This window comes from Delphinapterus leucas, chromosome 14 (assembly GCF_059928025.1).
Source record: "Delphinapterus leucas isolate spDelLeu-1000000601 "Yukka" chromosome 14, BTC_Dleu_Yukka2, whole genome shotgun sequence".
In the NCBI taxonomy this organism is placed as follows: domain Eukaryota; kingdom Metazoa; phylum Chordata; class Mammalia; order Artiodactyla; family Monodontidae; genus Delphinapterus; species Delphinapterus leucas.
This window is the reverse complement of record NC_143142.1, coordinates 5,915,532-5,930,014: the sequence shown is the minus strand read 5'-3', so window position 1 is coordinate 5,930,014 and position 14,483 is coordinate 5,915,532. Positions and strand designations below refer to the sequence as shown.

Here is a 14,483-nt window from a genome sequence, read left to right as displayed (position 1 = left end):
TGGGGAAGAATCTTCCAGCTCCCCTCCTTCCCCCAGAGAAGGGCCTCTCGGTAACTGTGGGGCGCCGCCCTCCGCTCCGAGGAGCTGTGACAGAGGGCTGGGGGAGCTTTATGCGAGATCTGGGCGCCCCTGGAGAACCGTCGGCGGGCGGGGTGGGGAGAGAGGCCAGGGCGGACACCTCGCCAGTCCCCCAGCCTCCGCGCCTGTCTCCATGGGGCTTTCCCCAGGGAACGGGAGACGTGGGCAGAGCCAGGCTGCAGGTGCCGGGGCCCCACCTGCCCGGCCAGGTCTACCGTCCCCCCAACAGGAGGTGGAGGTCGCAGGGGCCCAGGACTCACAATCGGGGGGATGGCGGCCGCCCGCTGCTTCAGCTGCTTCAGGTCCAGCGGCTTCTGGGGCGAGGCGTTGGTCCTGGCGTCGCTGGTCGCAGTGAGGAGGCTGGGCCGTGGCGACAGGAGCCTGCGGGAAAGACCAGCGTCAGGCCCACGGGCTCCCGGCCTCCTGGCTCCAGCCTGGATGACGGGGCCGGAGGGGCTGCCAGAGAGAGGCGAAGGTCCAGGATCACGGGGCCCAGGAGCCTGGGGTCACGGTGGGGTCTCCTCCCTCCCTCCTTCCTCTGGTCCATGCAGGCCTCACAAGGGGCCAAGACCCCTCCCACCCCGGCCCAGAGGCCCAGCCAGGATCAAACACTCCTGAGACAGCCCAAGGCAAGGAAAGCCCCAGAGAAACCCACACTCAGGGCCCACACCACGCTCGGCCCTTTGGAAGCTGCCAGAAAGGCCAAGAATCAACCAGCTTAAGGCTTGGGGAGCTTGGGAGGTTCAGGGAGAATATCCATCACCCAGATAGGAGAGGCTCAGGTGCCGGGGTTAGGGCCTGGGGCGTGGCGCTGAGAGGACCTTGCTTATTGGAGACCAGAATCGGGGAGCCCCCCACTCAGCCCAAATGCAACCTGAGATACTGGGAATCTCGCCTGCACACAGTTTGCTGAGGCGCTAAAGTGGGAGGTACAGGCTCTGCACGGAGGGGGGCTGGTCAGCATGTACACGGCCCGCCCAGCAGCCCTAAGTGGGGCTGTGGTGCTGAGCAGGGCCTGCAGGTGCCTCGTCCTCTAAAGCAAGGTCACGTCTGTCTGATGCTGACATGCAGAATGGGGCAGCGCACCTGCACAGGGTGCATGGTGTGTGTGTCGGGGGGGTGGCGGAGTGGGGGGGCTGAAACACGGTGGGATGCCAGCGACAGGGTCACCCCAGTGTAGGGGTGCAGTGTCTGGGACACCGGAGCAAAGCCTGCCCTGGGGTGTGGCTCCAGAGCTGCTCACGGGTGTCACCTCCTTCAGGAAGTCTTCAGGGATTTCCAGAACTCGCCAGCACTGACCACAGTGTCCTGCCACAATCCCCGTCTGCCTCCCCAGCTGGCATGAGGGTCTCTAGGCCAGGAGCTGGGTCTGCTGCAGCCTCAGAACCCCTCACCCACCCACCGGGGCTGCCTGGCTCTGGCCCAGCTCTCTGTTCCCTCCTGTGACCCGCACTTGCTGAATACACAGCAGGCCTGGTGCTGTGCTTGGGGTGCGTGGCTGGAGACCCAGAATCCAATGTCTGCTTGCAGGGCGCCAGAGCCGGCTAGATGATCAAACGGGACACACAAAGGCATTGGCTGCGGGCTGGATTCAGCCAGAGGGCACAACGAAGGCCAGGTCCCCAAAGCCAGAGGGTCCTGTTGGTACAGCCCTTGGTGTGCACTGTGACCATCCTGGCTGATGCCACATGCAGACTGTAAGCACAGCCACTGCCTTCCAGGTAACATCCATGACCACCAGGGTGCAGCTCACGCCACCCAGTGCTGGCTGCCGGACGCCCAGCAGAGAGCAGGACACGGCTGCTTCCTGCAGATGGAGCAGGACGGACGGGTGATGTGCAGCTGAGGTGCCCTCTGCTCTCTGCACTGAGAACATGGCCTGTGACCGGGACCACAACCTGTGACAAGCCAGTCCTGAGGGCGCTAACCCCCGGCCGCATCGGCCACATCCTCAGCTGAGCGGAGTCAGTCTCGGCGACGCCCACTGGCACTGCCCATGGCATGCAGGTGGCACCGGGCGCAGAGGTCGGCCTGACTTCTCTGTGCTCAGCTGGTCTCCACGGTCCTCCCGACCCGGCTCACCCCCCCTGCCGTCCTCACCTCTCTCGACCTCTCCAGATCCTGCTCGCGCTCCGAGGACCACCTGAAGCCTCTCCTGCTGTGGCTGCCCGTCCTTGCTCCCCTGGACTCAGGCCCAGCCCCGTTTTGCCCACCACCCTCGGGCCAAGGCACCCTGACCAGGTCTGAGAACTGATGTTATCACCTGTCCTGCATTCCCCACCTCCAGCTTCAACTGTCACCAAACACCACCCCACACGCCCGTCGCAACAAATTATCAATGTCCGTTTAAACCAACTTGCATTTGTAGACTGAAGTTTAAAATGAATATACTGCAGCCACTTTGGAAAACACTGGCAGTTCCTCAAAAGGTGAAACAGAGTCACCATAGGGTCCGGCAATTCCACTGCTGGGCATATACTCGAGAGAATGAAAACATATATCCACACAAACACTCGTTCACACAAGATCACAGCAGCCACTATTCACAAGAGCCAAAAGGTGGAAACAACCCAAATGGCCAAAAACAGATGAATGGATAAACAAAATGTGATAGATATATATATATATATACACACACACTCACAACGGAATATTATTCAGCCATAAATGAATGAAGTGCTGACACAGGCTACAACATGGATGAACCTCAGAAACATGACGCTGAGTGCAAGAAGCCAGTTGCAAAAGGCCACATACGGCATGGTTCCATTTATAGGAAACTCCCAGAAGAGGCAAATCCATAGACACAGACAGAGAAGAGAGATCAGCGGACCGGGGGCTGGAGGCGGGGGTGAGGAGTGACTGCTAGAGGCCTGGGGTTTCTTTTGGGGCAGTGAGAATGTTCTGGAATTAAACACTGGTGATGATTATATAGCTCTGTGGATGTACTGAAAACCCCTGGGCCGCACACTTCAATAGCTGAATTGTACGGTTTGTGAATTATGTCTCAATAAAGCTGTTACAAGGAAAACATAAAGAACGTACTATTTGCCAGCCATGAAATCAAGGGTTTGTTATAGTAACTGTACTGTTTCTACAAACAATAAAGTAATAACGTTATATTATTATTTGCCGTATAAATTACTCTAAAATGCAGATTTTAAAGTTAAAATATAAACTTTTATATTTTTGGAAGTATAATTTTATAGGGACACAAAATATGCTTTTATAATACATATAAAATAAGCAAAGTGTCTGTGTCTCACTCTGATTGTCAGCGAGCTAGGACCTCCTACTCAGACCTGTGTCCTGCCTCGGTTTCCCGGTGGCTTCTCGTCCAGACAGGGGGCAGTCAGATTGGAGGGGGCAGGGGTCGCCCCTCGAATGCTCTCAGCAGGCACCAGCTGGGGGGGGTGGGTACGAGCACAGAGGTCCAGACCCCTCAGGATTTCCTGAGTCCCCCCTAACCCTCACCCAGCAAGGCAGGAGCTCAGTGGGGACTGCGGCCATGGGCACAGCACTTCACAGTTGATGAGATGACAGCCTGACAGCTCACGGTAAAGAGGGCGGCATCCGGGGCTTCCCTGGTGGCTCAGTGGTTGAGAGTCCGCCTGCCGATGCAGGGGACACGGGTTCGTGCCCCAGTCTGGGAAGATCCCACGTGCCGCGGAGCGGCTGGGCCCGTGAGCCATGGCCGCTGAGCCTGCGCGTCTGGAGCCTGTGCTCCGCAACGGGAGAGGCCACGACAGTGAGAGGCCCGCGTACCGCAAAAAAAAAAAAAAGAAAAGAGGGCGGCATCCAAGGACAACGGTCTGGATTCAGGTCCTCAACAAGCCCAAGGGTCCTGAGCTCCCCCCACCGGGGAGCGGGGAGATGCCTGGTGCTCATGTGGCCCCCAACCCCCCTCATCCCACATCCACGGTGGGTGAGCACCACCTCCAGGGGCCCTCCTCGTGGCAGCGCCCTCCCTCTGTTCTCTTTCCTTTGTTTTCTTGGAAGACAGGGCTTTTATTTTCCTCCCTGGAGGCCTGGGCAGGGTAGGGGCTCTCGGAGCCTGGCACTGTGCACATGACCCGGGACAGGCGGGGGAAGCCAGCAACTTGGCTGAGGGCAGCCAGGGTCCCGCCCACCACCCTGTATTCAGGGCTCTGGCTCCCAGTTCAAATCCCACCTTTGGCCGTATGACTTGACCAGCTGTGCCTCACCCAGTTCCCCTCATCCGTAAAATGGGTATGAGAAGAGTGGCCCCCTCCGAGGACTGTCCTGTGGGTGGAACACGGGAAGCCCCGAGAACGGCGCCTGGCGCTGAGCGGCTTGGGCACCTTCCCATTCCTGTGGTTTTTCTTCCCACCCTGGAAGACCAGGGCTGGGGGAGGGGGAGGGGCCACAGGGGACTCTGGGTCCTGCAGCAGTAGCCCCCTCTCTGCTGAGCCCCCTTTCCCCAGCTTCTCATTATCGCTGGGCTGGGATAGGTGTCCACACAGACGAAGTCATGTTACTCCCCTGTGCTCCCAGGATAAAAGTGCACTCCTTACCTCGACCCCGGGGGCCCTGTGGAGCCAGGTCGGGCCAGGTCCCTGCCCACCTCTGTGGCCTCCTCTCCTGCCTTCCCCTCTTCCCTTCACTTGCTCCACACTCAGCCACAGGCCTCTTTGCTGTCTACTGAACATAAGCTCATGTGGCCACAGGACCTTTGAACTGGCTGTTCCCACTGCTGGCTTTCCCTCCATGTCTCACACTACGTGTTCTGATCATCCTTCAATGTCACCTCCTCAGACAGGCCTCCCTGACTGCCCCTCCCGCTGCCCCCACCCCCAATCTCTCCATCATCCACTTATCACACGAGCATTCCCTTTATTCCATTACTGTTCCAGTTCCGTACTAGTCGCTGTCACTAAAATGTAAGCTCCCTGGAGCCAGGACCTCATCTGTCCTGTTCCCAGCACCCCTTGAGCCCAGAATGGCACACACTGGTGCCCAGTTAATCATTTATGGAATAAAGAAATAGAGGAGAAATTGCTGTTACATTCTTTCCAAGTTCCAGGGGCTCAGCAGAAGAAGCCGCATTCCAGCCTCCTCCTGGAGTGACCTTTGCGGGGAGCCTGAAGCAGCTCCAAAGGAGGGCAGCTCCAAAGTGCCAGGCTGGCTCGTAACTCCATTATCCTGACAAGAAGCCCATAAGCCAGGATACCCACACCCATCTTATACGTGAAAATGCTGAGGTCCAGAGAAGGGACTTTCAGAAGGCCCAGCCCTGCTGGAAAGTGCCCAGGCACCTTCTCTGGGAAGTGGAACAGGCGAGGCCAGCCAAGCTCAAGGCTCTGCAATCAAAGCCAGTATCTCTGGCTGTGGGCCGAGAAGACTCCCAGGTGGAGCTGCCTGGCAGACAGTGAGGGAGAGTAAAAGCAGGATATGATCTTCCTTCCCCAAGTCGTCCGGGCACGGGCCAGGACGAGATGCATCTTGTGTCTGTCCAGGGACGCCCAGTTCACTGCGCCAGGACTGCCAGGCGGGAGAGAGGGCTGTGGGCAGGAGGCCAGGACCGGGGGTCGCCTGGGGGCCCACCCATCCCGCCGGCCCTCCCGGGAGGCGCTGGCTGCCAGGGCGCGCTCTGACGCATCTCGCCTGCGTCCTCTGGCGCCTGCCCGGCCCTGTGTGGCTGTGGCCCGGGAGGGAAGAGGTCAAGAGGCTGGCCTGAGTCCAGCCTCACCCTGGGGCCGGGGGAATGGCCTCGGTCACAGAGGGCATGACAAACCAGGTGTCCTGACTCCCAGCCCAGGGCCCCTGCTCCCGAGGGATCGAATGCTGGCCGCTCAGGCAGGAAGAGCGGATGGAAGCCAGACCCAGCTCGGGGAGGGAAGGACACGTCCCTGGGTGGGGCTGGGGTGGGGGGCAGCTGAAAGTAGGCTGCGGGGCTTCAGGCCTGGCCCGAGAGGTGCGGGCGGGCTGTCGGGACCCAGGCCAAGCCGCCGAGCCGTCCAGCCCGTCAGGCCATGTGCACCCAAAACACAGACTCCGGGAGGCCGCTGATCAGCGTGGCTGTCCCATGAGCTCAGCACTCTTCCCACTAAGAGCAGAAACATGTGTCTCCATGACTCTGTCCCCGCGGCCAGCAGGAGCGGGGTGGGGAGCCGCCCGCCCTGACCCCATTACCCAGGCACAAAGAGTGAGCCGAGTGGCCAGACCCTGGTCCAGGGCCCTCCCGGGCAGACCGAGCCGCCACGAGCACTGTTTCCCAAGCTGCGCCCTCTGGGCAGGAAGCTCAGGGCCTCTGCGCCCTCAGAAACCTGTTGTCCAGGCCTTTGCTTATCAAAGGGCCACGCAAGCGGGGTGAGGGTCCCGCCAGGGACCCCCGGACGCAGGAGGCAGAGGATGACGTGGCTCACCGGCTTTTGTGGACCACGTGGGGACCCAGAGAGCTCTGACCAAGTAAGTCCTAGTTTCATACGAAACGTTCTAGAAGTTGCCGTTTTCGCACGCCCCGAGGTGAATTGTGGGGCAGAGGAAACGGCTCCTGGGGAACAGGTCAGGTTTGAAAGTCAGATTTTCCTCCCTCTCGTGCTGCCCAGAACTTTTCCGAGAGACGTGAGAGGAGAGAAAACAGACTGCACTGTTTTCAGTCAAAATAAAACTGGCCGGCCTGCCTCGCTGAATTCTTCAAGCCGCCCAGACGTGAGCCGGAGCGGATCTCCGCAGCTCTGCCCTCCGCTGCCCACGTTCGGCCCTAAGTGGGGTCTACGAGCTTTGCTTCTGGTCGGGGGTCTCGGGGACCCTCCGCGGGCAGAAGAGGAACCAGCAAGGATCCCGGGATCTGCCACTTTCCCCCGTGTCCACCGCCACCAGCCTCACCGGCCCCTGGGACACGGCTGCTGCCGCCTTCCAACCCGTATGTATCCCTGTGCCCCTGTGGCCCCCATTAACCCCCCGCCCCCTCCCAACACACTGCGGCAGACATACCCCAACTCTCTCAGGCTCTCTCCCTGAGGGCAAAATGCAGCCGCCCGCCCAGCCAGAAGGGTTGCACGAGGTGGGCTGGTCTGCTGACCCTGCCTCTTTCCAAGCTGCCCCCCCACCCCCCGCCCCGCTCCACCACTCAGGGCCTGGATCACGCAGGCTCAGTCCCACCCCGGGGCTTTTGCACTTGCTGTTCCCACTGTGTTGAGGGGAGAATTGCGTCCCCCAAAATATGTTCAAGTCCAAACAGCCAAGTACCTGTGAACGTGAACTTCTTTGGAAACAGGCTCTTTGCAGATGTGACCAAGTTAAGATGAGGTCCTTAGGGTGGACCCTCATCCAGTGGACTGGTGTCCTTAGAGCAAAAGGGAAATTAGGGCACACAGACACACAGGGAGAATGTCACGGGACCACGAGCCAAGGACCGCCGGCACCACTGAGGCAGGAAGGAGCCTTCACGAGGCATGGCCCTGCCGACGCTCTGACTTGGGGGCGGTCCTCTGTGGCGGCTCTGGACGCTAATCCACGCTGCCCAGCACACCGTCCCCTGGCCCTCCCTGTGGCTCCTCCTTCCCCGTCCGGGCTCAGCTCAGAGGCCACCGCTGAGGGGGACCAAGCCCCCGACGCTGCCCTCTCCCACCACGGAGCTCCTGCGTCTGGACCACTCAGTGGTGGCCTCCCCTCCCTCCGAGGGCAGGCGTGGAAATGGCCTCGTGCGCTGCCGTCTCGGTATACAGGTGGCGATCAGTAAGTGTTTACGGAGGGAGACGACGAAGCCGCCAGCCGGCCAGCCCACTCACCTGTTCTTGTCGCCGCCCTCGGGCTCGTCGACCTCGTCGGCACTGCAGGTGGCGCTGGAGTCGCTGTCCTGGGGGGCGCCCGAGCCCTTGGCCGCGGGGCCTTTGCCCCCAGGGCCGCCGCCTTCCTTCTTCTCCACCTTGGGCGCCCCCTCGGGTGTGGCCTCGGCTGTGGCCTCCACGCCCCCCTTGACCTTGTCGGGCCCCTCCTCGGCGGCCTCCTCCTCGCGCTCGCTCTTGATGGGCTCCGAGGGGGGCACCTCGCCGGGCTCCTCTGTCTTGCCCACGTCGGCTGCCAACTCTTGGGCCGCAGGGGGCTTCTGCTCCTCTCCCTCTTCAGCCGAGGGGGCGGCTGCGGCCTCTTCCTCCTTCTCCTCCTTGGGGACCACAGCAGGGGCCGCGGCAGGCGAGGCGGGCGCCGGCGGGGTCATGGGTGGGCAGGCGGCTTCGGGGGCCGGGGCGGGCTCGCTGGGGGCTGGGGCATCCTCAGGAGGCGGGCTGGGGGGCTCAGGAGGTGGCGCATCGGTGCCCGGGGTGGGCGGGGGCTTGGGCCCGCTCTGCGCGGTGTCCTTGGCGGCCTCGGTGCGGGGTGACGGGATGCTCTCGGTGTCAGAGCTGTTGTTGACGGTGGCTGTGCGGGGACAGTGAAGATGGAGTGAGCGGTGCCGGGGGCTCAGGGTGGAGGCAGGCCTGGCCCTCGCCACGGCCCCCCGACAGCCCCGACTGCACGCCCTGGCTCCAGGCAGGAGCTCAGGGCGCTGCGACCCCATCGCTTGGCACCACGCAGCCCTAAGGCTCCCACACTCCTGGGCAGCGCCCCCGCCGGCCCCTCCCAGTGCCCTGTCCTCCTCTGGCCGCCCTCTCCACCTGCTGACCCAGGAGCCCAGCAACCTGTTAACTTCCAACCCCCCAGGTGGGCGGCCCGCACCGCACAGAGTCAGGCTGGGGGCGGCCAGGGTTGCAGGCCTTTGTTTTGGGGTCTCCTTTTTCTCATCTGGGCTGCAAACCCTGGCTCTGCCCCGGCTGGTGGCCTGGCCGTGGTAAACTCCGGTGGCCTCCCAGCCTTGCTTTCCCCATCTGTAGGGTGGGGAGAACAGTTCCCACCCCGCAGGGGTTGTGATAGCACAGGGTGACACCTGGTAACTGTCTGCTGTTGTATCACCACTGCTGTCATCATACACGATGACATAAAATGGGGCCAGTGAACTCGAAGGAGCCCACGGGGAAAGGGTCCAGACCGACTGCATCCCCCAGCCATTTCCCACAGGGCTGGTACACAGCAGGTGCACAATACGTATCGATCGAATGACTGAACGTGTGTACAGATGAGGGGAGAGGGGACCTCAGCTCCAGGCAGGCCTGGCTCTTTGGGCTTAACAACCGCTCCTGTCACTTCCTGGGTTTCAATTTTCCCCATTTTCTACAAAATGGGCACATCCAAAACCCCCCTCCTCCACACTTCCTGTTGGGGAAATCAAACTGGGTAAGCGTCGCAGGTGAACACACGAATGAAAACTCAACCAAGCAGTCAAGCCAGCACAGTAGTCTGCACGACTGAGCCTGGGAACCGCATGGGGAACAGACACTGCGCGGAGGGGGGGGCACAGAGGTGGCGGCAGCACAAATGGTGGTGCTCACAGGCAGAGGCGTGCTCACAGAGTTGGGGCCCCTCATAGAGCAAAGGCCCCCTTGGGATGCCCCCCGCCCTGGTCAGGCCCTACCCCCACCCCCGACGGCCAGCTGGCCACATTCGTACCTGGGCCACTGCATTCCCCTCTGGGTACCTCGTTCCCAGAGGCGTGTAAGGCTGGAAGGAAGTGAGAGAAGGGTTAGAAGCGAGGTGACATGAGCAGCAGGTGGGGTGGGAGGAGGTTGGGTGGCCAGGCAGGGCTGGGAAAGGGGCCCAGGGCCCAGCAGGCAGCAGGAGGACCTACAGCCCTGTCCCAAGAGCCCTCACCCCTGAACACTCCTGGGTACCCTTGGACAAGTCACTGGCTCCAGGGTCCTGGGGTGGGAGGTGCTGGCCTCAGAGGTGGGCAGGGCTGAGGGAGAGGCCCTTGGGGCTGCCCGGCCCCATCTCACCCCTCAGACGCAGAGCCGGGTCAGCAGGGGTTGCTGGTGCCCTGCACAAACGCTTCCCTCAGCTTTCACTACCTCCAGACCCCCGGCCTCTCCCACTTTAAGGCCCAGAGCAAAGGCCATCCCTTCCAGAAATAATAATCCCAACAAGAGCAACACAGGGCTCGCTCGGTGGGTGCTGGGCTCCGGGCAAAGCTCTTCACACACACGACTCACCTCACCCTCAATAACCTCTAAGTTGGAGGTGATCACCATTCTCCTTTTCAGATGAGAAAACAGAGAGGTTGAGTCACTTGCCCCAGGCCACACTGCGTGGAGGCAGGAGGGGGTTGACCCCAACATCCTGTGTCCCTAACCACCGGTTCCTGCCCCTGCCTTCTGACTCCGGCAATGTCAGTCCCTCCTTTCACGTCATCAGACCACAGGATGGAGGGGGCCAGCACTGAGGTCCCCTGGATAAGTGGTTTCGCCCCAGAGTCCGTGTGTTCATCTACAAAGAGGGCGGTTCACGCCTGGCTCTCTCCCTTACCCAGAGGCTTGTCTGTCTCCGTCAGGGGTTCTCAGACCCGAGAGAGCCTGAGGGCCATGAAGACTCACATGGCTGGGCCCACGCCCAAAACGTTTCTCACTCAGTAGGTCCAGGTGGGGCCTGAGAATCAGCACTCCAGACAAGTTTGAATCCTGGTCCCCAAACAGGCCAACTGGTTACCTTGGGTAACCTCTCTGTGCCTCAGTGATCTCATCTGTATAATGGGGTGATGACAGCACCCACTGGGCTGTTGTGACAATTAAAGGGAATAACTCAAGGCTGTTGTTCTTATGACCACGATCTTTACTAGAGACACTACGGGGCCAAATGGATCACTCCTCCCTCCCCTGGATTCACCTCCACCCTGGATACGACAAGGCACTTGCTGCCTGCCCCGTGCAGGGAGGGGTCTGCAGTGCAGTTGGGGCTGGCGGGGTATTCCAGAAGGTTCCATCGTGGTGACCTCAGGCCCTAACCCAGAACCTACCTCACTTCCCCTATCCTGGTCACAGGGACAGAGTTACGCAGCGAATGCCGGCTGGACTGGCAGATTTCAAGTCCACCAGCTACGTGACACCCCATGTGAGTGATTCTCCTCTCCCTGGGCCTTGGTTTCCTCATCTGTAAGATGGGAACATCAGCCTGTGCTTTTGGACAGGATCTTCTAAACTGCCTCCTTGATGTGCACAGAGCCATCAGGTGGTCACAGAAGCCTTGGATTCAGCCAGACCAGCACCCCCGCCCCCACTACCCAGCAGAGAATGCCTCTCTCCCCATCCTTGATAGGTTGTGTGAACCCTACAAGTGACAGGGAGCTCACCACCGCACAGTTCTCTTACTGGGCAGCGCCTGTTCTGCTTTTAATGCTGAGCCGAAGACTTGCTTCCTCTAACTTTCCCACCAAGCCTGCATCCTGCCCGGATGGATATTTAATGAGGGGATTGGGTTTCTGCTCCCTAGGCTCCCTTTTCCTGGCTACAGACCCAAGACCCAGAATGCACAGAGCAGAGGGATCTGGAGCCTCCCATCAGACACTGGTCAGGCCTCTGGTCAACTCGGGCTAGAAAGACCCAAGGCTGGCAAGGAGGCCAGACTCACCCCCCCAGGTCCATCCCCAGTGTAAGACAGTAATAACCAAATGGCTTGATTCTCCATTTTCAACCAGGAAGTAGGATTCAGGCTGGTGAATACACTGCGGGCTGGTATAGCCTGAGTTTATTTGCATGTCTTGTTCACGGAGCCAGGGAGTGATTCACACTTTCCTCACATGTTGGCAGAAGTTTGGGAGTTTAAATGCAGAGACAGGCAGATAGGAGGGACAGGAAGGAACCCTGGCACGGACAGGAGGAGAAAAGGTTCCCCTCACCAAGAACTTGAGGCCCCACTGGGGAGCTCTGGCCAGGGAGATGGCGGAAGGAGAGGCAGAGACATTCAGCTACGCAGGGGTTGGGGTCTTCAGGGGTGTCATGCCTTGAGGGCTGGTGTAGACCAAGGAAAAGGGAGAAAGGGGCGGGGGCCAAAGGCAGACTGATCAGTGACCAGGGGTGCAAGCCTGGTGTCGGGCAGCCTGGTGTAACTCCCGAGTCTACAAACACGGATTACACAGCGGAGCCGCAGGTTACATCGGGGCCAGGCTCTGAAGTTAGGCGACCATCTCGTGCAGTCAGAAATTCTCCTTTTGAGAAGTGGGCCAAACTGCTGGTGCAATTTAAATGACTGATTCTCGCTCTCTCTTTAGCAGCCCTCACCTGGTGGGAGAATTCATCTAAGATCAGGGTAGACGATGCATCTGTGTGATACCTGGGGTGCCTGGAGTAACTGCCCTGAGCCTCAGTGCCCGCTGATAAAAAGCGGGGGCTATGCAGTTTATCATCCAAATCGAGACACTCGGGAGTAAAATGAAGCATAATTATATAACTTTTGAATACTTATCGACCAACGGTATTGGTTGTACTTATATTAGTCAACTTGTAAAATAATATTTCAGGTCAAAAAACTATTTTCAGGGACTTCCCCGGCCGTCCAGTGGTTAAGACTCCGCACTTCCACCGCAGTGGGCGCGGGTTCGATTCCTGGTCGGGGAACTAAGATCCCGCATGCCGCACAGTGTGGTTAAAAAAATTAAGAAAAAACTATTTTCAAAAATAAACTTTCTTTTTCTAAAATGTGACACCAGAGGTGCTGGGCAAGGTAATAGGCGTCACCAGAGCTGGATGTGACCTGGACGTGTAAGTCACCAAGCACAAGACTGAACTCACAGGGGTCAGGAGGATTGAATGGACAAGTGTCCTGTGGGCGCAGAGATGCCGATTACCATTATTATTGTTGCCACTGTCACCATCATTATCACTGTCATTTTCACCATCATCACCATCACCACCACCATCACCACCATCACCATCACCATCACCACCATCACCATCACCACCATCATCACCATCACCATCACCATCATCACCATCACCACCACCATCACCACCATCACCACCATCACCATCACCACCATCACCATCATCACCATCATCACCATCACCACCATCATCACCACCATCACCATCATCACCATCACCACCATCACCATCACCACCATCACCACCATCACCACTCATCACCATCATCACCATCATCACCACCACCATCACCATCATCACCATCATCACCACCATCACCATCATCACCATCATCACCATCACCACCATCACCACCATCACCATCATCACCATCACCACCATCATCACCACCATCACCACCACCATCACCACCATCACCACCACCATCACCACCATCACCATCACCATCATCACCATCACCATCATCACCATCACCACCACCATCACCACCATCACCACCATCATCACCATCACCATCACCATCATCACCATCATCATCACCACCATCACCATCATCACCATCATCACCACATCACCATCATCACCATCATCACCATCACCATCATCACCACCATCACCATCATCACCATCACCACCATCATCACCACCATCACCACCGCCATCACCACCATCACCACCACCATCACCACCATCACCATCACCATCATCACCATCACCATCATCACCATCACCACCACCATCACCACCATCACCACCATCATCACCATCACCATCATCACCATCACCATCATCATCACCACCATCACCATCATCACCATCATCACCATCACCACCATCACCATCATCACCATCACCATCATCACCACCATCACCATCACCATCATCACCACCATCACCACCACCATCACCATCACCATCACCATCACCATCATCACCATCATCACCATCATCACCATCATCACCATCATCACCACCATCACCACCATCACCACCATCACCATCACCATCATCACCATCATCACCATCATCACCATCATCACCATCACCATCATCATCACCACCATCAGCATCACCACCACCATCACCACCATCACCATCATCACCATCACCATCATCACCACCACCATCACCATCATCACCACCATCACCACCATCACCACCATCACCACCACCATCACCACCATCACCATCATCACCATCACCACCACCATCACCACCATCACCACCATCACCATCACCATCATCACCATCACCACCACCATCACCACCATCACCATCACCATCACCACCATCACCATCACCACCACCATCACCACCATCACCATCATCACCATCACCATCACCACCACCACCATCACCACCATCACCACCATCATCACCATCACCACCATCACCATCACCATCATCACCATCACCACCACCATCACCACCATCACCATCACCTCACCATCATCACCATCACCACCATCACCATCACCACCACCACCATCACCACCATCACCATCATCACCACCATCACCATCATCACCACCATCACCACCACCACCATCACCACCATCACCATCATCACCACCACCATCACCATCATCACCATCACCACCACCATCACCACCATCACCATCATCACCATCACCACCACCATCACCACCATCACCACCATCACCACCACCATCACCATCACCACCATCACCACCA

The 14,483-nt window shown here is 58.7% G+C and overlaps 1 protein-coding gene across 33 annotated transcripts in view; it reads right to left on the bottom strand.

Moving 5' to 3' along the window:
- The window catches only part of NCOR2 (nuclear receptor corepressor 2), a 224,483-nt gene that overhangs the window by 35,580 nt on the left and 174,420 nt on the right, over positions 1 to 14,483 (bottom strand). For 27 of the 33 annotated variants that reach the window (XM_089894358.1, XM_089894378.1, XM_089894383.1 and 24 more), the window contains 3 exons: positions 9,586 to 9,636; positions 7,833 to 8,460; positions 339 to 459 (listed from right to left, as the gene is read on the bottom strand). In XM_089894358.1, the coding sequence (XP_089750484.1) occupies positions 339 to 459; positions 7,833 to 8,460; positions 9,586 to 9,636 (800 nt within the window). The remainder of the gene's footprint in view (positions 1 to 338; positions 460 to 7,832; positions 8,461 to 9,585; positions 9,637 to 14,483) is intronic. The other 6 variants (XM_089894373.1, XM_089894382.1, XM_089894384.1 and 3 more) reach the window with 1 other exon arrangement.